Genomic DNA, 26082 nt, shown 5'->3' on the forward strand with positions numbered 1-26082 from the left:
TGGCTTGTTTGTGAAGCGAGCGGTGCAAATATAAAAACAGCAATCTGAGATGTTAGGAAATATATTCATACAAAGAAACCAGATATTAGTTAAGCTACAGGAGAAGACCTGTCTTCATCCTCGACCAGCGTGGTAATACTACGCCTCGGTGAAGAACAGCGATAAACAGGTGAGACTTTTGTTTATTATGGGTCTGGATAAGGGACGGTGCGGCTCCTTGTAAACGATGGCATCACACCCTACAGTTTGTGTTGTATAAATAATAATAATATATTATAATGCCATGTAGAGCATCCCGGAGCATCCCGTTGAATAGGGAGGGCGTCTAGCCTGTATTTGGTAGCTACAGCTTTGGAGGCAGCTGCTCGTTTCAGATGCTATCTCTACAACTTTGTCCACTGGTTATAGCACTAGCTAGTGCCCCTGTCCTAAGCTTGCATGGGATGCTGGAAATCTAGCACCAGCTCACACGCACCAGTGCTGAATCCTTGATGCTTGGGTGGCTTTACGCTTTGACCTGACATGGGCCAGACGCTGTAGATAAACAATCATGAGACTGGATGAAGATCCAACATGACAACATGCCTCGCATCTGCATCCCTACGAGCATCAACTGGTGCTGAAAATCCAGTATTTACAAGACCTACAAGACACAGCAACAGCAACCAGGAAGTGCAGAGTGTGTGTTAGGTCTGTACGGCTGTGGGCTGCATATGGGAGATGTGTGTGTGAGTGAGGGAGGAGGAGGAGGGGGGGGGGGGGGGGGGGGGGTACAGGCGGAGGCGCTGATTACTCTGGCCAGTTCAGACCAGTTTTAAGGCGGCTCATTTCCCGCAGGATACCGCATAATAATCAGGCGTATCGACACTTTACGCCACGGTAACCATAAATATGCATCCAAAATATGCAAATTACAGTGTCATTTTTATAATTCAGCGGATATTAGTGATTCATTTAGGCACCGAAATTCGTGAGTGTGTTTCAAACTGTAAAACTCATTTGTTTTGTTTCCTAAAACAGCTCTAAAATATAAAATCGTGTCGTTAGTGTTAAAAACGTTAGCTAGCTGTTGCTCTTTACGACGAGCTGCAGAGCACAAAGGAGACCGCTGTAGACTCGCGCCGCACTGGTTCGAACCGGCTGGATCTTGGTCTCACGTGGAGCCGTTCTCGGTAGCTGTTTACCGTGTAGCCAATAGGAGAGGAGAGTTGGAACTCGGTCGTCCAATCAGTTCGTGCGTGGGCGGGATATAGGCGGGACAAGGGGCGGGGTTAACGAACAGCACGCGTTGAAGAGCTCAGCTGTTTTTTGTTTATGAGCTGTTTTTGTGCAGAAGTGGAACAAAGAAGTGGGTTAAGTGACAGAAAACGCTTAAAACCGAAGGCATTCATGTGGAAAAATGAATAAACATGTCTACACAATGTGTTCAGACACACTGTGTAAAGTTTGAATAATTATAACAATCATAGATTTATTTATAAAGCACATTTCATTCATTAAAATACTGTTTTCACTGAATATGTGAAGCAATGCAAACAAGACTATGCGTAAGGCTATGTGGGAACATAAGAAAACAAAATACCATAAAAATGTATTCAAAATGAAAATAATTGATAAATTATAAATAAAAAAAAAACACAATGACAGTAATAACATACCCAGTAAACATGTATTTCGTTCTTAAAATGTTAAAACTATTGCTTAATGATCTTAACACCTGTTTTGGCATTCTGAATTATATGCTTTTTTAGGCCCATCACCTTATGTGCATATTGTTTTCACAGATTTATCAACCAAAGCTTTGAAGACTCGCTCTGTGTTGTCAGTCTTTGACTGTCACAGTTTCCCACATCATGGCTCCCTCGCTGGCCACAGCCTTTTCTCGCCGCTGGTGGATGGCGGTGACAGCAGTGATAGAAAACCTGCTATTCTCCGCTGTGCTGCTGGGATGGGGCTCGCTGCTCATCATGTTGAAATCAGAGGGCTTTTACTCCTTCCTCTGCAAAGAACCAGGTAAGACAGACCACAAAGGTAAAACATGAGAGTATGATCACATGACGTGACTGACACTGGTCACTGTGGTTGTAGTTCATGAGCACACTTTATACGTATAGGTTTGTTTAGGAAACACTCATGAGTCAGTAGTATTTTCACTTTTGGTGAAATTTGTACCAATACATTTAATTGATTGAGGACTGCATACATCACATAATGCTCCATGAAAACCACTGACCACAAAACAAGCTACTTTGTGATATATTCTTATTGCAAAAAACAGCAGTACAAGCAGTGCAATGTGTTGCCTGTATTAATGCTGATTTAAATAGCATGATGCTGGGATATCATGACATATTAGGAACCATCACTGTCTGGTATCTACAAAGTCACAACCTTACAGGAGAAGGAAAAAACATTGTAACATGCAATGGAAAAAGATTTTATTCCCAGTCTTTTTGGAGCATTTCTATTGGTCAGTTGGTCACAATATAAAGAACTGTCAGGTTCACATTATGTCAAAAAGTGAAAAACGACAAAACACCCAGCGCTACTGATCAGGCAAAGTCTGACAACAAACCACCAGACCATAAACGTGAAGCCTATCTAGCCTAGATAGATTGGCCGTTTTCTACAGTTGAACTGAGGAGAGTGTGCAGCTGCACTGAATGTGCTCAATTAAAAAAAAGGGTTTTATTTTCATCAGTCGACCCTCATTAACGCAGCTTTTTACAGTAAAATGTTTGACAGTCTAAATGTAATCACAGATGTGGTCAAGAATGTGTCTTGCAGTATACTTCCCCATAGATGCTCTGACAAAGATGTTGATTCACCTTAATTGCACAATCCCACCTGCAGCTCCCAGGCTTTTCTAAAGAGCTGCACCTTGTTATCTTGAAAGTTGAGCATTTACCATTGTTAGCTGTGATAATCACATCACTGATTAGTGCCTGCTTGAGTGAATGCACTATAACGTAATACTAGCACAACATGTTTGTGAGGGAAAAGCAAGCTCATTAAGGTCCATACAAAAAAAAAAAAACCAGAGGTCCAGCATGCGTCACAGGTATTGGCCGTGTTGCCTGGATTTAAACTCAAGAGGCTTTTCCGCATCCAACTGCTTTTAATTTGCTTCTTTTCTTGAGTTTTCATTAGTAGTTGCTGCACTTACAGTCTGGCTGGGGATCAGGGTCTTTAAGCAAGGCCTTAGCGTGTTGTTGTTTTCAGTCTCTCAAAGTTAATCTGGAGAGAAAACAGCTTATTAGAGATCAGGTTGTTTAGTAAAGCAGTGTTGAGTCAGAGAAACTGCATCTGTTTGCCAACAGTGTTTCTGAGAGGTAACGAAATAAAAAGAGACACAATGGACCGCAACAGTCTGCTAATGCAGTAGATAGCACCTATAAATAAACAGAGCAGCTGATGTTGTTAGATTATGTCCGAATGTGTGTTTTTATGATCAGAGCACCTTTTCACTGTAATTAGATGGATTATTATTATTATTTTTATTATTATTATTAAATAGATTATCTAGGGTTTAATAGTTCAATTTTACATGTTTTTCTCTTTGTTATAATGTATACTCTCTCGTCTTAAAGGCTCTTGTTACTTGGGGCCATAGTTGGCCCTTTGTGATTGCCGCAGTAGGCCTCATGTTGTTCAGATCAGCCTGTATATTTGCACATTTGAATTGATAATTAAGAAGCATGTTTTTTTATTGATAATTAAGAAGCATGTATTTAGGATGAATCTGGTGGCTTAAAATACACATTTTATTCAGTCAAGTCCAAAACTTAACCTAAATTTAAAAAACTGAACTGGGCTCTTTGCAAGTAATACGAGATCTTTAATGGAAACTTGAATTTATACTAATCGAAAACACAGATGTCACCACCAAATATTTTAAAATTTTAATAACTACTGTTCATAAATTAAATGTGCCTGATATATATTTATTCTCAGTAAACTGGATCATAATGTAAATTTATATATGAAATTATAAAAACTCAGTTGGTTTGATTTGTTAAAACTTAAACTCTCTGATCTTAAAGACTTGTGTTACTCAGAGCTCTAGTTGGCCTCGAGCGATAGCGGAAGTAGGCCTGCTGTTGTTCAGACAGACTGCTACTCTAGACCCAGCAGAAGAACCAGAGCAACATGTGACCACCCAGAGTAGAAATTAAAGCACTTTGTGAGATGATATGTGGGTCGTGTTTAATTTATTTGTTGTAGATCCTTCTTCTGGAGTTCTGCACTTGATGAACCGTCTCCGTGCTCTGCTATTCGTCCGAGTGACAGTGCCCTCTAAAGGAAGAAGCTTATATAAAACTGTTCTCAGTACACGACTGTGTATTTACCACTTGCAGAGCACACAGAGTTCTGAAACATGACTCGACTGTTTAACACTCACCAGTACAACTTGTCTTAGGCTTATGATTTCTGAACAATCTTATGAACATTGCAGACCACTACAAAACAGTTCTTCTGAAATTGTGCAAGACTATGATGTACCACGGTAATTGACAGAAGTAAGTCAACTAGAAGACAAACTTGCAGTGCAGCATTTGTAACCGTCTTTACCTCTAAAGTTTCATAACCTTTGATGATTGATTATTTCGTCTGACACCGGATTGTGGTTTCTCCGTTCTGGGAGCTGCAACTGTTTTTCTGGAGTGAGCTCTATGTACTGCATTCCACTTGACAGTGTTTCCCTGTGGGTTGGAATGAGGGTCAATACTTAATGTTGTGTCAGAAGGCCTTCCAAACACTTCCACATGTCTTTGTGAAGAGACCTCATAGCACATAACTTGCACATGTACTCTCCATAGCAGCCTAACACTGAACCTTGCCGCACGTGTCATTCGGCTGACTGTGGCAGGGTGATGTCAAGCCAAAGGAAAGCTACAGTTGTCTTTTAGGTGTCTTATCAGTTGAGCAAGAAATGCTGGTTTATTAGGCTGGGTGAAGTTTGAGGGCACAAAATAGTGCTCTGGTCGACCAAATTTTCTGTCGAAAGGCGCAACCCACTATGGTCTAAGGATCGCTGGCATGATGCAGGATTCGAACCAGCGATCCTCGGATCATAGTGGTTGCACCTTTCGACAGAAAATTTGGTTGACCAGACCTTACAATCAGTAGCCAGAGTCTGAGAGAGCAGTATTGGCCATTGGCTTGACCTAGCAATGCTAAATCAGCAGCAGTTTGAAAAGAGGCAGTGGCTGGCTTCATATATGTTAAAGGAGATGTGCTAGTCTATACCCAGTATACCCCCCCCCCCATGAGCCTTTCAAATGATGAAATGATGTGATACCATAGAAAAACCATGTATAGTTTTTAAAGAGCTTAAATATCTTAGATTGTATAGATTATATAACATATAACATAATTTAAAGGATTTATACCATTTAAAAAGTTACTTTTTCTGAAACATCTCATGTTTATAGAGGACAAACCATGGATCTTCTGTCACATCACCCTAAAACTCTATATTTGTATTCAATCTAGAACAGTATGTGGAAGCCAGAAAGCATTAAGGAACCTATTGGAAAAGTTACACATTGTGGCTTATTGTGTCAAGAGGTAGTTTAAGTCTAGACACACTGTGACCGTGTCTGTGATTCTAGACACAGTGCGTCAAATGTCACATGACCAGAAGCAGAGATGTGAGTGTCATTCAGATTTGTGTCTAGCTCATCACTATCAGGTTGCTGTCTCACATGTTTCCTTGACCTAATGCTTCCATCTCTCCTTTATCAGCAGCATGGTTTACTTCAATCAGCTGAAATGCTGCAGTTCCTCTGCTTTTAATGTGGGAAGTCATCTCTGTCGAAAGAGGCAATCTGTCCTTTGATATCCACATGTAACACATGCCAGGTCTGATAAGAACAAAGTGTTGTACAGGGATGTGTCTTTTTGTGTTTTGGATGTAAATAAGTACAGATCTTGTCTGGTTTTGTTGGTAATCCTTTTAAAAAGAGGTGCTAGAAAGGGTTCTTTCAACCAAAGAAACTTCAAATGGTTTTCCTCTTCTTCAGCTTACAAAGCACAGGGTCAGCCATGCTACCACACCCCTAGAGCAGAGGGTTAAGTGCTTCGATCAATAACCTAGCACTCTAACCACTAAGCCACCACTGCTTCAACCCTAAGGAATATGTGCTACAGACTAAACATACACAATATGGACAAAAGTATTGGGACACCTGCTCATTCATTTCTGTGTTTCTTCTATAACCAAGGGTTTAAGTGTAACTGTCTCTACTGTTAGGCAAGACTTTCTACTAGATTGTGGAGCGTTGCTGTGGGGATTTGACTGTATTCAGCAACAAATGATTAGTTAGATTGGGATGTTGGATGATCACCATACCACCTTATTGATGGAGAACACTGCTCCACCGCTCAATGCTGGGGGGTTTATACCTCTTTAGGCCACACCTGGCATTAGGCATGGTGCTAATAGGTTCATCTGCTTATAGAGTCTTATTTTATTGGTATTTTTGGTAATTAGAGGTAATTGGTATTTTTGGTAATTAGAGATTCAATTAGAGATTTTCCTAGAACCATATATCCAAGACAAGAACCATTTAGGATTTTTTATCTAAGTGTGTTTAACACAGTGTGATCATATATTGTAACTGATAAAACTGGTGTTAAAATAAAATGGGCTTAGTAGCGGTCTGTTAACTGAAGCGTGTGTGGGTGTGGGTGTCCTCAGGCTGCACGGGCTATTTCCCTTTATTGACTCAGTGCAGCTTAGTACTCCTTCATTACTCAGCAAAAGCCACAGAAGCTCAGCTGCTGTTTGTTTTCTAGTAACCAGCTCATGGACCTGATCCATTTGCCGTAAATCTCCAGGCAGCAAGTCAGTCCTGCTCCACGAGCATGGCTGTTTGTCTGTTACATTTGAGAAAAAATCCCCTCATTCCAAGAAACACAAAGACATTCTGTCCCTGTCCGTGCTCATAATCGTAGCACTCGCCCACACGCTGCATGAACGAGCGCCCCTGTTCAGCTTGCACTTCCCAACAGCTATTCCAGATTACTCTTTAAAGGCATTAGAAGTGGATACTCTATGCAAAGAGGTTGATGAACAAGTTTGAGAAATACACAACCAAGAGAGATGTGTTTCTCAACCAGAATGTGATTATACCCTGGTCTGAGCAGTGCTGTGGGTTAGTGAGGCGAATAACATAGGGCGTAAGTGAACTGAGATGGCTCTGAAGTGAACCTCAATACAAGGTGACTATTTCATGTGGAGAGTCAGAGTTCAGGGGGGTTCAGGCAGAGACCGCTTCTGCTATTTCTGACACTTGTTTACTGTATGAGGCTGTGGCTGTTTGTCTGACCTTCCCACCTGTTTCCTGGCCACTCACGCCCAGAGCCCTAGACACACACAGAGAGAGAGAGGTGGTCAGTCTGCTTTCCAAACATGTTTCCTCTTTCACAGTCCCTAGGGTCATCACTCTGGTTCCTCTGAAGCTTTTACTGAGAACACAGCTCCTCTTAGCTCTACAAGTTTTCCATGTGAGCTGCTACCTAGTGACTTCAGTCTGGATCTCTTCCAGCGATAGATGTAATATAAAGTGGCATAGTCATGCTATCTCTGTAATAAACCTTTAATAAATAATAGGATTATAAAAATAGCATTGAATATCTGAGCCTTCTGTCTGAGATATCTCTGCATTTGAAACCTTTGTATTTGGTTCTGTAAATGTAACGTAAATCAGTTTGAAGGCCACTTTCATTTGATGACACAACCATAATAATAATTATAATATGTAACATTTTGTCACTTTACCATGTGCTTCTGTCATATTAGGTAACAGTACAGTGCGCAATGGGACAGAGGAGGCCAATATAACAATGGTGGAACCAGCAGCTAATGAAGATGAGGAGTTCCTGCAGATGAATGGCTGGCCCATTTGTAAAGAGCAAGATGAGATGCTGAATCTGGCCTTCACCATTGGCTCCTTCCTCCTCAGTGCAATCACCCTGCCCCTGGGTATCGTCATGGACAAATATGGCCCACGGAAACTCCGCCTGCTGGGCAGGTGAGGAACAACAGACCTGATACTATGTTCTAGAACTCTTCAATAATAGCGGCAATAAGGAACCACAAATTGTTCCTAGACAGTAAAGAACTTGACTTGAAATGTAAATCATTTTTAATATGAAGTCTCTGCCATTGCAGTGCCTCCTTTGCCCTCTCCTGTATCCTGATTGCCTATGGAGCCAGCGATCCAAGAAGTGAGCAAAGAAATCTTTCACAGTACAGTCTTTACTATCAACCCAGTTCCTCCAGCTCTGCTGCTCCTTTTTTAAGACTATGTTTATGTGACTCTTGCAGATCTCTCTGTTTTGATCTTCATCGCTCTGGCACTGAACGGATTTGGGGGAATGTGCATGACCTTCACTTCACTTACGGTAAGTGCCAGTCTTTATTCTGGAGCTGCTTTGTACTGGTGTGGTCCTGTGGATGCCCCAAAACGGTCTACTGTGCACAGGCTGCAATCCAGCATCACAGCAGCCTCAAAGCCTTAAATGCCTCTCTGTTTGCTCACTGCAGCACTGGGCTCTGACCATGAGCCAGAAAAGGAGATTGCATCATGATGTATTAATGTTTGGATGGACAGAGTGCTCTCCGCAGTCCTGCTCCTTAGCAATACCACAAACATCATGCTGGTTACTTGTTTACATATTCCTACACTTGGTCAAATGAAACTTCAACAGTGTGACTTCTCTTGTTATTCCTTTACCAAACGTAAGACTTACCTTACAAACCTATTATTGAACTGCTATGAGTTAATACTTGATAGCAGGAGCAGGTTAATTCTATTAACCAGTCAGTGAACTGCTTCTGAGAGAACTAGGTTCTGGTACATCAGGGTCAGTCTTGAACCATTGATGACACAGATGAAGACACAAACAGACAGCAGAGTTCACATCACGTATGACAGCTCAAGGCCAGAACCAGATTTTCTAGCTATATTGTTGGTATTGCACTGTTTGTGCCGTCTCTTAAGCATGCCTCAGCTTGCGCCACCATGTCTGCATTTGTGCTCTGTCTGCACGTGAGGAAGCCAAGAAGCCTATGCAAGACTAGAAGGAGAGATACAGGAGTAAGAGAACAGTGAGCCAACGAAAAACTGTGTTTGCACGTGTGTGTAGGTGTGCCAAGGGGTGCATTGCACAGTTCAATGTTCTGGTTTGTTATTTCAGCTGTTCCAGCTGCTGTGCTCTGGTCAGCTCTCCCTGGTTACTTTGAATAACTGTCTGTTTAGCACAGCTGATCAGAGGTTTGAGGTTAGAACTACTGAAGAGCTTCTTTGTGTTCTTTGTGGTTCTTTCTCACCTGCAGCCTCCTTTTTAGGCCTCGTTTGCATGAGTTTTCAAATGGAGCTTTTATAGACATGATTTAAAGCAAACTTTTTTCAAGTTGAACTGGAAAACCTGGACTTTTCACAGTTAGCTGTTACAGTTAATGATGATCTGTCTGTATGATACTGAGAAAGCAGTTTTAACTGCTTCTGTTGCAAAACTGGAAATGACTCAAACATGTATGCACAGTACTTTTTAAAAGCAGCATTATACATTACTTGGTAGTTCTTGCTCCCCCTACAGGAAAGGAGTGTAATTCACATTTTGAGCCCCCCACTCTTTAGTCATGCATTTTTGGACAAGTTGACAGGTAAAGACCCATCACTGCAGGCGAAAGAAGCATGTGGTATGAGGCAGTAGAGTAATATTAAGGGATTTTACACTAATGTAACTTTGCACAGCGTTAATCAGTTGTCCTGCCTGCCTCACCAGCGCTACATAGTGCAGTTAGCTGTGTTCCAAGCCAAGCCAAATATCAGCGATATAGACACTGTTCTCCTTATTACAGACAGTGGAGCATCAACATGATTTTAAAGGTAAAATTGCTACATAATGTTGAAAGCGTAATTAAAGGCAGTCAGTACTTAATACGTAATACAATAGAATAATATATTTAATTTAACAAAGGAGTGAAAATATATAACACATTAAGAAAATAATGAAGCAACATAAAGCCAGTAAATGGAGCATCTATTATTGTCAAAAGACATTCTGTTTTTCTTGTCCTTTTACTCCTCCATCTGTTCAGCCATTACCACTTTTCCTCCCTCTTGCTCTCTCTATTAGCTGGCTGCTTGCCCTTTCTGTCTCTCTCTCTCTCTATCTCTCTTTTCTCTCTCTATCTCCCTGCACACACTCAGCACTATATGTAGGCTCGTAACTGTGGTAAACAAGTGAGAATAGCAAGCAGCAAGGGGGGTAGGGGGAATAAGAGAGATTCCTTCCCCAGCTCACCTCACTCTCTGTGCTTGATCTCAGGATTCTGACTCAGCGGTCTTTCTATAATGGCTGGACTGTCCCTCCGCATCCCTTCCCTTCCCCTCCCTCCCATTACCTTCCCTTCCCCTCCCCCTCCCTCTAGCTTCACTTCCTCTTTCAACATTCTGACCTCAATTCCCTCGTCTCCTTGTTCCTTCAGTCTATCATCTCTCCATCTGTTATGGTTATTAGCATAATATTAATTTAGCTGTAACACACATAGCAAATGCAAGCATCTTAAATGACTGTAAATTTAACCCATGCATGGCAGTAAATACACACACTAGTAATTAGAGCAGTGGGAACACACACCTAAAATGGTGGGCTGCCATATTCAGCACCCAGAGAGCAATTGCGGGTTAGGTATCTTGCTCGAGTTCACCTCAGCCAAGGATGTCGGTCCTGAGTCCAAAGACTTCCAGGCTCAAGCTTTCTTCTCGACCCTTCTCGAGGCCAAAGATGCCCAATTTTCTCACAATGTGCTACTGCCAATTGATCCACCCATTCATAGCTGTCCCTAGCATTAGTAATGCTTCCGACAGTAGGAGGCTGAGGACTTAACACGTCTCTCATCAGATACATGCAAAGCCAGCCACCGTCTCTGTTTGAAATGCTGCTGATGCAACATCGCCAAACTGCCAACACACTCGGAGGAAAGCATCAGGTTCTCAGCTCCGCCGAACCAGCTTACAGACGCCTGTGCCGGCCACCACAAGAATGATGGGCAAAATATACCCACCCTGAAAGAGCCATTGATATAACTTAACTTGCTAAGATAGTATTTTGCTCAGTACAGTTATGCTTAGAAATGATTCTTATATGTAGAAAGAGAGAGAGAGAGCAACAGTATTGGAGGAGGGGGCGGTTAAAAGGAGCTAGACAGTGGATGAGTAATAATAGCTCCAGCTAGGAACAGACACAGACTGAGTACAGCCTGTAAACAAGACACACAGTTTCTGATTTTCAGAAAGATGCTGTTCCTATCATGCATGCATTCTGAATGGCACTGGTCTGAAGGTCATGTTGATTCACTGTGTCACGCTGAGACCATGGTGCCAGCCAGCTGCACATGGCTGTTTTTCTGACAAACTTTGCTTTGTCTGCTAAATCCCTTAATGATGACAGACTGGGCACTTAACTGTCCTATCAGAAGAACAGATACTTCAGAATGTCATTAAGAGACCCTGTTAACGTCATTCTCTTCCACCTCATTTCATGATCTGACTCAAGGCTCTCTGGACTGGGCCAGTTTCTACCAGTTCTCTCTTTTGCTGTTAATGGCTGCTGACTCACTTTTCTGTCCTTCTCGGTTCCCTTTTGGTCTTCCCAGGGTCGTCATGTCCAGCGTCAGAGATTTAGCCACTCTGTTCCCTCTAAAGCAGCTCCATCTGTTCCTCATTGCGAAATCCTCTCAATTCAAGTGGCATTCTGAGAGGCATTGGCAGTTTTCTGCACTGCTCCAGACAGAAGGAGGTGACTAGGCATTGAGTTTAATTAGTAGAGAGCCTTAAACCAATGTTAGGTGCTTCTCCATCAATCACAAAAGGCAGTGGGGGATTGTACCGAGTGACTTCACTGTATACAAATATTGATCTCAAACAAAAGTTTCAGCCTCAGGTTGGATGAGGTCCAAAATTAGCACTGGTGTCTCTGGTGTGTTTGTTTCCAGTGAACCTGCATAAATAGTCCTTTGCAAACAATGCCACGTTTAATCTGGGCTCCAGTTCAAATAGAGCTATGTCCAGGGAAGTGCACAGTATTTCCTCTCATTCTATTTATCAGATGACCTAGGCCTCAGCTTTCTTGTACTCACCCAGGACAGTGCAGGGTTATGCATCAGTGAACTGAGGTCTTAGAAACTTTACTTGTACAACACCTTGTCTGCAGACTGTCGATAATAAATCCATTACACCAGCTCATCAGGGCAAGTCAGACTTACACACTCAAACAACTTCCAAAGGCCATCATTTTCATTCAAACACAGACCCGTCCAGTGAAAAGAGAAAAAAGAGGCTATCAGCACACCAACAATGTAGGCAAATGTGTTACTACCATACAGCATCTAGGCCTGTGCTAACATAACACTAACATCAAAGCCATGGACCACCCAATCATTTAAATTCATTAGCTTTTCTTGCCCTGATTAAATCCATATTCTACAGCAATGGTTCCTCATCCTGGAGGATAACCTGCACTGCACATTTTGCTTCAACACTCTAGCCTCAAGTCAGGAAGAGCTTGGTAATTAGCTGAGTAGCTGGACCAAGTGTATTATGAGTGGGTAAATACTAAACTGTTCAAGTCAGGGGGTTCTTCAAAACCAGTGTTGTGAACCTTTTCATAGGGCCATATGTTTGTCACTTTTGAATAAATGGAAGAGATAGTAGCTTAGAGATGCAACCTGACATCCACAGATTGTCATTGTAGCATGACTTTATGATTGAGAAGCAAAACTGGTAACTAAACTGTGACGTAGGTTGCATATATTCTTAGGGTACCCAGAACCCTCACTCAGTGACTCATCAATTTAGATGTAGTTCAGTTCTAGCAAACTGGAAACTTCTTTGCTCAGTTTTTTAACATTAGTGAGTCAGCCTTGCTACACTGTAACTACATATACATCTGTGTACTCTGTATCTCATTACACTGAGGTGATGTATTGTCACTGTCATAACAGAAGCTTGCATCTCTAAAAAATTCATTTTCATTGTAAATTTCTTTTCAACTGGTCTATTTATCATGAATTATTCCCTCAAAAAAATACAAAAAGAATTTATAGAGTTTGGAGGTCTTGGTATGACTGTGACACTATCCTTTACCTCTAGCATCCTTTACCTCTAGCACATCAAATCATGTTAGTCCCAGCTGAAGGATTGTGGAACTGTGTGCTATGTTTTCAAACCAGGAAGAACATATGTGTGTGTAACAAGTGAGAAATGTAGGGGAAAGTTTGTTGCAGTGCTGTCTGTTTGCCCGCTGCCTCACGTGACTGTGCGTGCTGTCTGAATAAGGTAAAAGCAGGTGATGTTGAAACACAGTTTCCTTATGAGTGTGTGTGTTCTGCTTTGAACTTGCTCTGTCCTGTTTACCGCTCACTCAGCTTTCTGCAGCCGTGCATAAGAGTAGCAATCGCTTTCCTTTCTGCCACCCTGCCAAGTCCTTCATGAGGGCATGTGTTCTGTGTTGTGCTGCCAGCCTGGGGTCTACTCCACAGCCCACTGGCCAAAAAGCAAACTTTTTTTTTTTTTAGCTGTGAAGGCCATTTTTTCAGAATTGGGCTGCAGTGAGTGACTGTTATTGTTAGTGTCATCTGGGATGTTTTGGCTCTCCCTAGTGCCGACGACCTTTCCTCTAATTGGAGGCAGTGAATGACGTCTGGGTTGGGCCCCGGGCAGGAGCCTTCATTCTTGCCTGCGGGAGGTGTGTTTGTGTGTATGTGTGTGTGTGTCAGTGTGAAGAGTGGAGGAGGAGGGGTGGGATGCCAAAAGAACATGCTGGAGGGACGAGTTCTTAGAAGAACTGATCTGAACAATAGCCAGTTAGAGTACTGCGAAATGTTTATCCATATGGATTCATGGAAGTCCTCAGAGAAGAAAGAAATGCATTGACGTGACCTCATTCACATGTGTCTGCAATTTTCACTTGAGTGAAACAAGTTCACACACAACCACTGGCAGAAATACCTTCAAGAAAATGAAGCTAAATAGTTCTTGGCTCAGGTCTGCAGTTCTAGGAAAAGAAGCACTGTAATACTATAGAATTCATTTTTTTATTTATTCAGGTTTTTGAAAATTTATTTGTATGGAAATGGGCACACATACTTGTTCGGTGTACATAAACAAATGCAAAACACTGTCTGTGCACTCTTTCACTTGTCCTGTTTCTTTTCATTTATCTGTTTGGTTTCATGCCTCCTTTACTTCTAGCTGCAGGTTTTATGACAGTTGTTTATCCTGACTCCACATTTCGGAACAGGCCGTGCTCTCTGGTGCTTCAGCCCTGTTGAAAGAAAATGTCAATATGCAAGCTCTCCTAACCTCCCTCGCACACTCTCTCTCTCATTCTCGCTGCTAAAAATACTTTTCGTCATGCAGCCACATCTGAAAAAGAAGCCCCCTCGCCCACATGCCACTCTCCTTTTTTGTCGTGCTGACGTAGTATTTACTCCCATTAAACTGGTATTGACACCATGCTTGTTGCTTGTTGTTAAAGTTTGGAGATTTTTGTGTTGTGTCCTCAAGACAGACAGACATACAGCTTTAAGTGTGTTTATTATCTATTGCATTATACTTATGCACTTGTATAGTACATACCCCAGCTTTTTTAGAAAGTCAGTGTCAGAATTGCTACGGCACCCCTGGAACAGCGAGTGTTAAGGGCCTTGAGCCTCAAGGGCTCAACGGTGGTTGCTTAGTGGGTATTTAACCGACAACCCTGTGAGCAAAGTAAGTTGTTTTAACAGCAGACGAGGCACATTTCAGGTTGCAAACAATGAAGCTAAATAAATGTAAAATATTACATTTAATTCAAATACATACATGCAAATGTGTTATGCTGTCTTATAAGCATATCTTATCTGGAGTTGGTCCTCTCAAAGAACAACAGGTCCAGAGGTTCTAGGAATGGTCCCGATGACATATTCAGCTTCGCCGATACGTTTCCTGATCAGTATGTGGTCTCTGTGTGTGTTCCTCAGCTTCCCAACATGTTCGGAGATCTTCGCTCCACTTTCATCGCACTAATGATTGGATCCTATGCCTCCTCTGCTGTCACTTTCCCTGGCATAAAGGTAAAAATGTACTAATATATTATAAATTATGCTGTGATGTGAGGGAGAAACTGAAATGTGGGCCCACATACAGACCAGTAGGGTTTAAAACATTAAAATCTATTGTTCTTGCAGGTAATCTATGACATAGGAGTTGCCTTTATCACCATCCTGCTGGTTTGGGCTGGTTGTGCCGGCCTCGTCTTCATCAACTGCTTCTTCAACTGGCCTCTGGAGCCCTTCCCTGGACCAGAGGACATGGACTACACGTATGTTCTTGCCTAAACAGCCCACCTCTATTAGGTTTTCGTACCTAATTGGTCTGTTTCCTGATTATTCATAGTCTGTTCAATCCATCCAACACAAAAACACATTTGTCATTAGAGCAAGTAAACTGCAAAAATGGAACATCGATTTTTTACCACCGTCCATTTATCAGCCTTAGCTATCTCATGGCAGTTCATCTTAAGCCGTACTGTCTGTTTCTTCCAGTGTGAAGATCAAGTTCAGCTGGCTGGGCTTTGACCACAAGATCACTGGAAAGCAGTTCTACAGGCAGGTGACCACTGTGGGCCGGAGACTGAGTGTAGGGAACTCCATGAAGAACCAGCCCAAAATGCTGGCCACCCAGGAGGGCAACAAACTCTGCTTGTCCACTGTTGACCTGGAGGTGCAATGCAAGGCTGCAGAGGAGTGTAAGTGTCATATCTCCTTGTATGTTCCACCAGAAGAAGTTCTAACCATGACCGTAACTGACTCTTGTGACCTCCATTCTCCATTCACTGTCCTAGACTTTGGACCGAAGTCTAATTTATTTAGAAATGCTTTAGAGAATTGTGTACAACCTCAGTTTTGATGACTTGGAAATACATCCACAGCTGCCAGTCAAACCTTGTGCTATTTATGCAATCCTTCCAAGAGTCAGTCTTATTCAAACTCACATTAGTCCAGAAAGACAAGAGAAAGAAAGACAAGGGCTTTGCCAGCAGGCTGCCTCGAGCCAAGTGATTTACAAAGGCTTTCCCTTCATTGCTTAGGCCTAGCATCCTGATCCAGGGCATAGTGGGGAATACGCATGAAAGCAGACAAGCTAATGGATGGTTTTAAATAGAGCTCTTTTATGTGAATGGAAATTCCTTTAGTAGCCAAAAACAGATGTAAAACTAGTGTCTCAGGTGTGACGGAAGCCTATGATAGGGTAACTGAGGCCAGTCTCAAGCTGTAAATACAGACGTATTGTGCACTTTGCCTGTACTAACCCAGATCTGTACCATACAATTAGTCCAAGTGCTTTTAAATGCAGGCCATAACAGCCCCTTTAACTCACAGTGGGGGTCCCATGTTGGACTCTTTCATGTCAAACGGACCATGCAATTGATTAGGACTGCATTCCTAGAAACTCAGTAGCAACGGTGTGTCTATTGGGGTTTAGAGCTGGCAGGATATCAAGGTTAGGGCAGACAGCAATAGGTCAAGCAAGAGGATAGGGCCTGATTTGCTTTAGCCTCTCTGCAGGATCCCGGTCTATAGACTGTGGGAGGTTTTGAAAAGGGGATTATGATGCTGATTTATTCCTACTGCTGATACCCTGAAACCCCCATGATTTCACTCCTCTTGTCAGTTACAGTAGACCTCAGCATTAAGACAGCTCTATGTGTGTGTGTGTGTGTGTGTGTGTATGTATGTGTTGGCAAGCATGCATGTGTGTGCATTTAGAGGCTGTTGGGAGGTAAATTCCTTAACTACTAGGTAATAAACACTGGCCACAGCTGTGGTCTCTATCATTAAGGCCCTTCCAGCATTGGTCATCGGGAGTTTATTGCCCCAAGCTGGCCGATGATTAACTGGCAAATCCTCTTAGCCTTTAATGGACCAAGAGGGTGTGTTTCTGTTGCCTTGCCATCAGAACACCTGTAGAATTATTTTCCATTTGAACAGAGGCCCCTGTAATCTCTCAGGACATGCCATGCGACAGGTGTGGCCTCAGCTTCTTCAGGTCAAGATGACCTAAAGTTGCAGTAGTTTTCCAAATGTAGTACTTTAGTACTGAACCTTAAACTATGTAGATTTGTAGAAATTGTAAAATGCCTTTAATGCCAATACCTTGCATCTACATCTTAATAAACCTGATTTCTCCAATATGAATATATTTGACACTTATTTGACACTACACACTGTTGTATTATTTATATACCTAGAAACAAAAAACTTCTGAATGTGTGTGCAGTAAAACAATCAGTGTGCCCCCACAACAAAGGCAGCACAGTTCTTCTTTTTTTTTACAGTGATAGAAACAGTGCCACACAGTTTTTCTGTTTTATAGAGGTTCATCAATTGTCTTATGTTTTTTAACACATTAAACACTTGTATTGTGTATTGTTTTGTTCTTTATCCTACTGCAGAACATATTATGAGTTATTTGGTAGCCATTTCTTGATGCTGTTTTCATATTTATTCTTGTCTAGACTTGTGAAGAACACGGTTTGTCATAAACAAATATTTTGAGCATTAAGCCCTATAAATGTGCATGCATTAGAAACTACTGCAGTGCACACAACAATAAAGGCAACACAGTTCTTTGTTTTACAAAGATAGAAACAGTAACTAATGCATTTTACTCTGGCATTGATGGTCATGCATGCATCATATCTACTCTTGAGCAGATTTTAACGAGTAAACGTTGACCACAGAAACCAAGATCTCTTCATGTAGTGCTAATGGATAGTTGTCTTTAAAATAATGATTTATTTTTGGTTGTATCTCTCCCTCACTTTTCTATAGCCCAGTCATTCATGCGCAGTATCTTCAGCCCCATCTTCATGCTCAGCCTCATCACCATGTGTGTCACCCAGCTGCGGCTCATCTTCTACATGGGGGCCATGAACAGCATCCTGGAGTCTCTGACTGATGGAGACCTCAGCACAGGTGTGTATAAAATTGGATCAAGTACTGGCTACCTTCATTTCGTCTCCTGTTTTCTCTGGAACGTTGCAAGCTCTCACTGTAACATGTAGCTGATCTGTGATTGTAATGCCTTGTTAATGCTGGAGGAGGTGTTTCTAGTCTGCTGGCTGCTTCAGGCACATGTTGCTAACTCTTCTTGTCTGTGTCTGTCCTGTGCGCTCTCTGCCTGCTCTCATGCATCTTGATGCCTTCTCAGTGGAGAAGATGGAAGTGGGTAAGACTGCAGGCTAAATTAGATGTGCATTCTTCATTCTCTGTCCTCCTCCTCCTCCTTCTCTTGACATTGATTCACCTTGTCATCTGAAAGCATGAATGGATTTCTGTCTGAATTAGAAATGATGCTTTTGTGTCAGATTCATAACTCTTCTATCATGTCCATGCATTCACCTATACTAATGTCAAAGAAATTTAAATGAAGCCTTAGACAGATGAAGTTAGTATTTATAGTCTTAACCTCTGTCTCTGTCTCTCACTATTCTCTGGATCAGTGAGCACATACACCTCCATCTTTGGAGTGCTGCAGCTGCTGTGTCTCTTGACCGCACCAGTGATTGGTTACATCATGGACTGGAGACTGAAAGAGTGTGAGGACGAGAACGAAAAACAAGTCAAGTAAGTGGAACACATAAACACTCCAACTTCAAGGTCTGCCTATCTCACCCATGAGCACTCACAAAGGTCCCTAAATGGTTCTTGGCTTCGTTCTATTAAATGAAATAAAGCCATAATTAGTATAGAGTCTTTAAATTACATGGATGTTTACTAAACCTATTGCAGAAACTATTATGAATTATTTACATAAAGTTCTTGGAACCAAAGATGGTTCCTCTTTGACATCCTCTCAGACACTTTTTTTTTAAGATTGTATGGCACAGATCAAGATGTTAAACCATATTTAGAGTGGTTAACCATACTTAACCATGCTCTGTTTCCTCATTCTGTTCACAGGGACCCTACACAGCCAAAGAAGCGCGACAGGCAGATCCAGAAGATCAGCAATGCCACCAGAGCCTTCATCTTCACCAATCTGCTGCTGGTGGGCTTTGGAATGACCTGCTTGGTGCCCAACCTGCCTCTCCAGGTAAAAGAGATGCACGCTGTACACTGTGTAAACCCCGCAGCCTGCAGAACACACTAAAACCCATAGGGAGGGAAGTGGTGCAAAGCAAACTCACATGTTACTGCAGCTGTTGTGGTGGGGGCTGTGTAGTGAGATGGTGACCCCTTGTGGATGAATGGGTTATTGCAGTGATGAATTGAGGCATGCCTATATCTCCAAGTCATTATTATTTATTTATCGCATAAAGTATTTTAGGAAATAGAAAACGTTGTAGGGCACTTGGGGGACTGGTTATGTAATTCTGCATCCTAAAGACATTACGGTTACTATCTCCACAGATTTTGTCCTTTGTGCTGCACACCATCGTGAGAGGCTTCATTCATTCTGCTGTGGGAGGCTTGTATGCTGCCGTGTGAGTATAAGCTATGGACCTATATATAAGCTATGGAGCTATTTGGACCTTTATATGTTTTTTGTGTGTTTGTTTAAATGCTGTTTATGACGGTATGTTTGCTTGCTGTGTTCTGCAGGTACCCTTCCTCCCAGTTTGGCAGTCTGACAGGGATGCAGTCTCTGATCAGCGCACTATTTGCTCTGCTGCAGCAGCCTCTCTTCATGGCTATGATGGGCCCACTAGAGGGAGACCCTCTCTGGGTGAGGATCAGAGCACACACTAAGAGCTTTATCAATTGTTGTGTACATGAAAAGAGGCAATGTGTTGAATTTACTGGATTTATCTGAAAATCAGTTAAATACTGTATGTTACATAAACATGAATATGGGCAAGAGTAAGTAAACTGCACAACAGAATTCATATGGAAAAGGATTCAAGCAGATCCAGAACTATACTTTGTTTGGCATCCAATGAACACTTGATATACATGCAGTTTACACAGGGTCAGAATCTTTTTTCATTTCCCAAGTACAAAATATACAGATATATGTATAAGGAACCTTGCTCAAGACTCTGACAGTGACAGCTTAGTAAATGTGGGTATTGAGCCTACAACCCTGTGGTCAGTAACATAGTGCTCTGGCAGAGTACTTTGGCACGCCTGGAACCGAGAGGGTTAGGTGCCTTGCTCAAGGCCCCGACAGATATCTTAGCGGACATGGGTATCAAACCCACAACTTTTTGATCAATGCCCCAGTGCTCAGAGCACTACAGAGCCCCAGAAGCAGAGAGGGTTCTTAGTGGACATGGGTATCAAACCTACAACTTAGTGGTCAATAACTCAGAGCCCCTGGAGCAGAGAGGGTTAAGAGCCTTGCTCAAGGGCCCAACAGCTTGCCTAGCGGATGTGGGTATCAAATCCACAACCCTGTAATAAATAAATTACTGCTTTAACCACCTTATAAACAATAAGAATCTACAAATAAAAAATGGCAAGTTAACAGTGTAATCATATTTATGGCACTGGAAGAGAGTCTTGTCCAGAGCAGCTGACAGAGGTAGGCGGATATAGTATTTGGAGCCTTGCCCAAAGTCTCTTGTTTGTACAGCACTGTGCCCTTGAATTTAACCCAAACTGCCTTGTCCCTTTACATTCCCCAAATGACTGACTGATGACTGTGTGTTTTGTGTACAGGTTAATGTGGGCCTGCTAGTTCTCAGCATGCTGGGCTTCTGCCTGCCCTTCTACCTGCTCTGTTACGGCAGGCAGCTGCGCCGGGAGAAACAGGAGCGCGAGGACGACCCTAAAATCTACGTTCAGATCAACAACGGCACCAACGCACAGGCCTTCGTCTAAGCACGCACACAAACGTACACATGTGCTCGGGAGGCAGGAGCCAGAGTGAAAGAAAGAGGAAGGAGGGAGGAAAGGAGGAGAGAGGAACGAAAATCACAAGCAGTGTGATTCCACCTTTTTTCTACTTCTTCCCTTCTTCCGTCTGCACCTGTGTTTGGCTACACATACACTTACACACTTACACACATACACACAGATACACGTTCACAGCCAAAGCAGCAAAAAGACACTTTAAACTGTAGGTTAAAGTCACAGTGTGCCACCCTGACGTGTTTACACACAAATTACTGCAGTGGACTGGGTGAACACTGTGATACACAAAGCCACAGCCGCTCTCCTCCCTCACACACCCATGGCTCATCGACGAGCTCATGCTACAGTCATGAGTAAAGCAGACACTGGGCCACACACACTGCCCATCCATCTCAACACGTCAGGAAAGAGGGATGCAGAAAAGAAGGGTGAGGCCTTCCTCATCCCACAAAGACACTCTCTGTCCTCTCTGTTAGTTGTGTTCTTCTTTGTGCGGAAGAATTTGACACGAGTGAAAACCCCATCCAGTCTGAGAACACTCAACCCAGCTCAAAAGACACTCAGTTTTTTGGTCACGTTTCATTGTCAGTAGACAGAGGCGGAACGTAAAAGTCCTTCCCAAGATTTGGACTCCTAAGCTCTCTTCCTCTGGTCCCTGTGATCATACAGTGATCATCATACACTCAGAAAATCTGATCCAAAGCTCCTACTTCGAGTTAGTTTCTGAACGCCTAGAATGCCAGACTCAGTTCCAGCAGCATGCTACGTAAAGCAAAGCATGGGCATGAGACTGCAACCTTTTCTGAATGGAACAAGATTCGAGATGAGCTGCATGCATTTAGATGAGGTCATGATACACAAGTGTCTCTATATGGTCCAATATCCTCCAAGTAATTGTTGTTGTTTTTTTTTGTTTTTTTTTTTAAGATATGTAGACTCTACTTGAGTGTGGGGTGCATGATCAGATTTTAGAGATTTCAGGAAAAAGAACAAAACCAAAGTGTTGTTTCTCTAAACACGGACACAATACCCATGCAATATCTTTTCCAATATATTTGAAATGGGTATAAATATGAGAACAGAGTCCATTCAGAATGTTGCAGTAGTCATAATGCCATAAAGTACACCAATCAGCCAGAACATTAGCACTTTCTGCCTTATATTGAGTAGGTCCCTCTTGCCTGTCACAACAGATCTGACCACTCGAGGCATGGGCTCCACAAGACCTCTAAAGGCATCCTGTGGTATGGAGCACTGAGAAGTTAGCAGCAGATACTTTCAGTCCTGTAAGTTGTTAGGTGGGGCCTCCATTGATTGCATCAATGAGGCTTAGGTGCCAATGACCCTGTCGCTGACTGTCCTTTCTTGGATCCCAAGAAATACCAGAAAAACCCCACAAGAACTGCCTGATGTTTTGGGGATGTTCTGACCTGGTCGCCTAGACGTCAAAATCTGGTTCTTGCCAAAGTGTCTTAGATTCTTTCGCTTGCCCATTTTTCCTGCTTTTACCACATCACTCTCAAGAACTGATGGTTCACTTGCTGCCTAATGTATCCCACCCCTTGACAGATGCCACTTCACCTGTTAGTGGTACTAATGTTATGGCTGATTGGTGTATATTGTCTGTGTCACACAAAACATCCTCTCCATTTTTGCCATTTGTCACTTTTTAACAACAAATCTGGCAGTTGTTCACTACATTGTGTTGGAATTTTATGATAAATGGACCAATAGAAATGCTCCAAAATAACTTGGAATAAAATCTTTTTACATTGACTTCCATTGAAAGTTAAGAAGGTTTTTTTTCCTTCTCCTGTAGTTGCCTTTTTGGAGATTCAAAGTTTTTGTGTGACAGTGACGAAATGCTTTCCCATATGACTAGTTGATATTGGTCAACTGTCAGCAAACAGCCAGTAGGGGGCAGTGTTACGAGTGTAAAATTCAGTATATTCAGTGATCCACATACAGTGTGACTGAACTTCACCAGCAATAATTTGCCACACCATATTGCACAGTTGTTAGATTGTAGGAAATGTATTGATCATGGTGTTTCCAATGACCTGCTCAGTAGTAGCCCACTGCTGGCTAGGTTTAACATGTTAGCACGACATTAAGTGTGCCTGTGGGTGTTTTTTTCCCTCCATATATTTTCTTAGTTGTTCGCGTTATAGGCTATTAATTGTGTCAAATGTATTTACCTGCAATATGACTCAAGTTCAAGGTTTATTCCCATGACAATATGTGTATGTGTACTGTATGTGTGTGTATATGGAGAGAGATAGAGCATATTGGTACAGGGCTGTGAGTAGGATGGTCTGCATTCGCTGAGTTCCTGAGACAAAATTGAGGATGTAAAATGGCAGGAGTACTTAATGTCAGTCTTTTCAGAGCGCCGCTCATCTATACTGTATTCTTTCCCCGTATACAGCCATATGAGTCCAACACACAAGGCCTTTTTCAGCAAGCAGTAGTCACGTGTGTGCTCAAGGGTGTTGGCCTATCACAGTGTTTACCTAAATGGTGCTTTGGGGAAAAAAGAACTACACTTTCTGTAATGGTCATGTATTAGTGAGTCTTTAGTGTATCTTGTGACAGTACAAAAACTTGAATTCACTTTGAGAAAAAAAAAGAGAAAAAGGGAGATAGAGATGCTATATCTCTTCTGTGTCTCTTCTTTTCTGGTCCCACACTTTTGTAGCTGATCCTATGGCTGAAGTGCAGTGTTTTAGTCCAGTGTAACTAATGATTCAGTGTCATCTTTATGGTCAGTGTTGAACTTCTAAATTCAGATTACTTACCTCAGCACTTCCACGTGCACCCCGAGAAAAAAACATAAGTGTACAGCTGATGTGAGATGAGACAAGTAGAAAATGTATCATGTACCTTTGTGATGTTAACCCTTGCATTACTACAAAGACTGTCCTATCAACTGTTCATTATGAGATGGACTTGCTTGTCTTATCCACGGCTCTGCTAGATCCACTTCTGAACATCACAGAGAGGCATCTCCACAATTCTAGGCCTTAGCGAATGAATGGTGTGGTGAATTAATGGCACTGGTGCACCTTAACTTTTGATCAGGTTGCTGAATGACTCAGCGGAAGAAATGTGCCCTTACTGTGCGTATAAATGGACAACAGCTCGCAGGTTGAGCATGATTGTAGAATATATGACCAATAGCTTCTTTTATATATATATATATATATATGTTCTCCCAAATATATCTATCTGTCCTAGAGATCTATATAGTGTCCCTGACTGGAGATGTTTTCTAGCTCTCTCTGTCTCTCTCAAACAGCAGAGCTGTGCAGAAAAACAGGTTAAGTCCATCTCACACCCTGCTTTTATTGTCTGTCTCTCTTTGCATGAATATGGAGATTAGTTGTGTATAGAGTACCAGATGGGCCGCTTTTATTGACTTGAACATGCCTAGATATTGCAGGTGGAATTTCTCATTAATGCAGTACTGTACTAAAGCGCAATGAATGTGGGAGTACGACCTTCATGCCCTCCTCCGCCCCTGACTGGGACAAGCAGCACTTTTTTTCACTGCCATACCTTAAATGTTAATCCTTTTTCATAATACAATCATGTAGCTTTTTTCCTACATCCAATCGACCCAATCCATTTGTTTGACTGGTTGATTCATTACTGAATAGCAGCAGTGCAAAAGTGTGAAGATGATTGTGGGATGCTGAAGTGTAGAAAGATATATCAGCTGAAACATCATTATTATTTTTTACCATGACTTGTGTTTGATGGTTCATTAAAATGTAGCCTGTTTTTATTTCATCTTTTATAAATCTTTTTTTTCCTGTTCTGTGTGTGCATTGTCTCAATACTGTGTATGGCATTTTGGTTACTTTATCACTGTTTAGCAATGATTATTATTTTTTTTTATTATAGTTCCAATGAAAAATCAAATATAAAAAAATAAATATAAACTTAAAAGTTGCATATAAATAATAGTGTCATTTTGTGCACGTAGTTTTCCTTAAATTATATTATGGATCAACAATACAGAGTCAATATACACTATATGTCCATATGTCCATCTAATGAGTGCATTCAATTACCTAGAGTTGCACCTATTGCTGACACAGATGTGCAAATGCAACACACACAGCTTGTCTAGTCCCTGTAGAGAAGTACTGCCGATAGAATAGGACTCTCTTCAGTAGATAAACATAAATGATATTAGCTCCATATCTAATGCCAGGTGTGGACATTCATTTTAGAAGAAGCAATGAATGAGCAAGTGACCAAATACTTTTGTCCATATACTGTATAACATTGTTTTGATCTCGTACTCCAGTCTAACTGCACTGTGTGGTTTAAACCTGATGGTTACTTAGCTAAATTGACCTACAGTGTAAATACTATGACTTGTAAAACTTACATCTACCAGAGACATAGAGAGAGAGAGAGACCAGGAGATTGTTTAACAAGAACAGCTTATGACTATTGACTGCAGCCTAAATAATGTCAAAATGCATATATTAATAAACACAAACCAGGTATATACAAACAATTCTGTGGTTTTGCCTCGGTTTTCACCATATATTATAAATATTAAGGACCAAAAACATTGAGTTTCAAATGACTAATCAAATCGCAATATCACACAAACACATATAGCCTGCTGGCCACACCAGGCGGGCTGCAAAGTTTGTATGTATGTATTTTATTGTGTTTTTGATTAGGTTTACTTTGATCATTGGAGATCATTTGACCATGTAGGCGACTAAAGTTATTTATTAGTTTTGTTTAAAGAGTTTATGTTTATGTATATGAATGTTCGTTAGTGTAGTTGCGTGGTTTTAGAGGTATTTAACTCCCTTACACCCTCACATTACCACCGATCGACTTTGGCCTAGTTGAAACTCACACACCACATCCTAACCAGTGTCATCATTTTAAAAAAAAAAAATATCAAAATATGGTGACACTAACCAAGGCCCCAAAGTCACGTAGTCAATTAGAATATACATGTATCGGCCTTACTCTTTTGTGGACCCCAGAAAAAGAAATAATATACCAAAATAGAAATATGGGCCCTTTGCATGTTTGTGTTACCAGTACGTGCACACCTGTGTGCTACCTTTTGACAGGTAAATACTTTACCTCAAGCAGAAGTGCACTGTAGACAGAGCACCAGTCCA

The 26082-nt window shown here is 41.7% G+C and overlaps 1 protein-coding gene across 2 annotated transcripts; it reads left to right on the top strand.

Moving 5' to 3' along the window:
• The first annotated feature begins 30 nt into the window (after positions 1–30).
• Positions 31–25451, top strand: slc43a2a (solute carrier family 43 member 2a). 2 transcript variants are annotated; one of them, XM_072691673.1, is made up of 15 exons: positions 31–169; positions 1785–2013; positions 7808–8039; positions 8180–8235; positions 8336–8412; positions 15041–15133; positions 15248–15381; positions 15605–15807; positions 17894–18037; positions 18273–18290; positions 18565–18688; positions 19025–19157; positions 19475–19548; positions 19667–19790; positions 20726–25451. In XM_072691673.1, the coding sequence occupies exons 2-15, from the start codon at positions 1854–1856 to the stop codon at positions 20885–20887; spliced, it is 1734 nt and encodes a 577-aa protein (XP_072547774.1). In that variant the 5' UTR covers positions 31–169; positions 1785–1853; the 3' UTR covers positions 20888–25451. The 2 variants fall into 2 exon arrangements, with proteins under 2 accessions (XP_072547774.1, XP_072547776.1); XM_072691675.1 differs by lacking the exon at positions 18273–18290.
• Positions 25452–26082: the final 631 nt, after the last annotated feature.

Source organism: Salminus brasiliensis, chromosome 11 (genome assembly GCF_030463535.1).
Source record: "Salminus brasiliensis chromosome 11, fSalBra1.hap2, whole genome shotgun sequence".
Classification (NCBI taxonomy): Eukaryota; Metazoa; Chordata; class Actinopteri; order Characiformes; family Bryconidae; genus Salminus; species Salminus brasiliensis.

What these genes read in the sequence shown, in the direction of transcription:
- slc43a2a (XM_072691673.1), top strand. Translation starts at nt 1,854, where the DNA reads ATGGCTCCCTCGCTGGCCACAGCCTTTTCTCGCCGCTGGTGGATGGCG. An exon ending in TGGAGCCAGCGATCCAAGAA is followed by an intron (nt 8,236 to 8,335) that starts GTGAGCAAAGAA and finishes TGACTCTTGCAG; the next exon opens with ATCTCTCTGTTTTGATCTTC. An exon ending in GGAGGCTTGTATGCTGCCGT is followed by an intron (nt 19,549 to 19,666) that starts GTGAGTATAAGC and finishes TGTGTTCTGCAG; the next exon opens with GTACCCTTCCTCCCAGTTTG.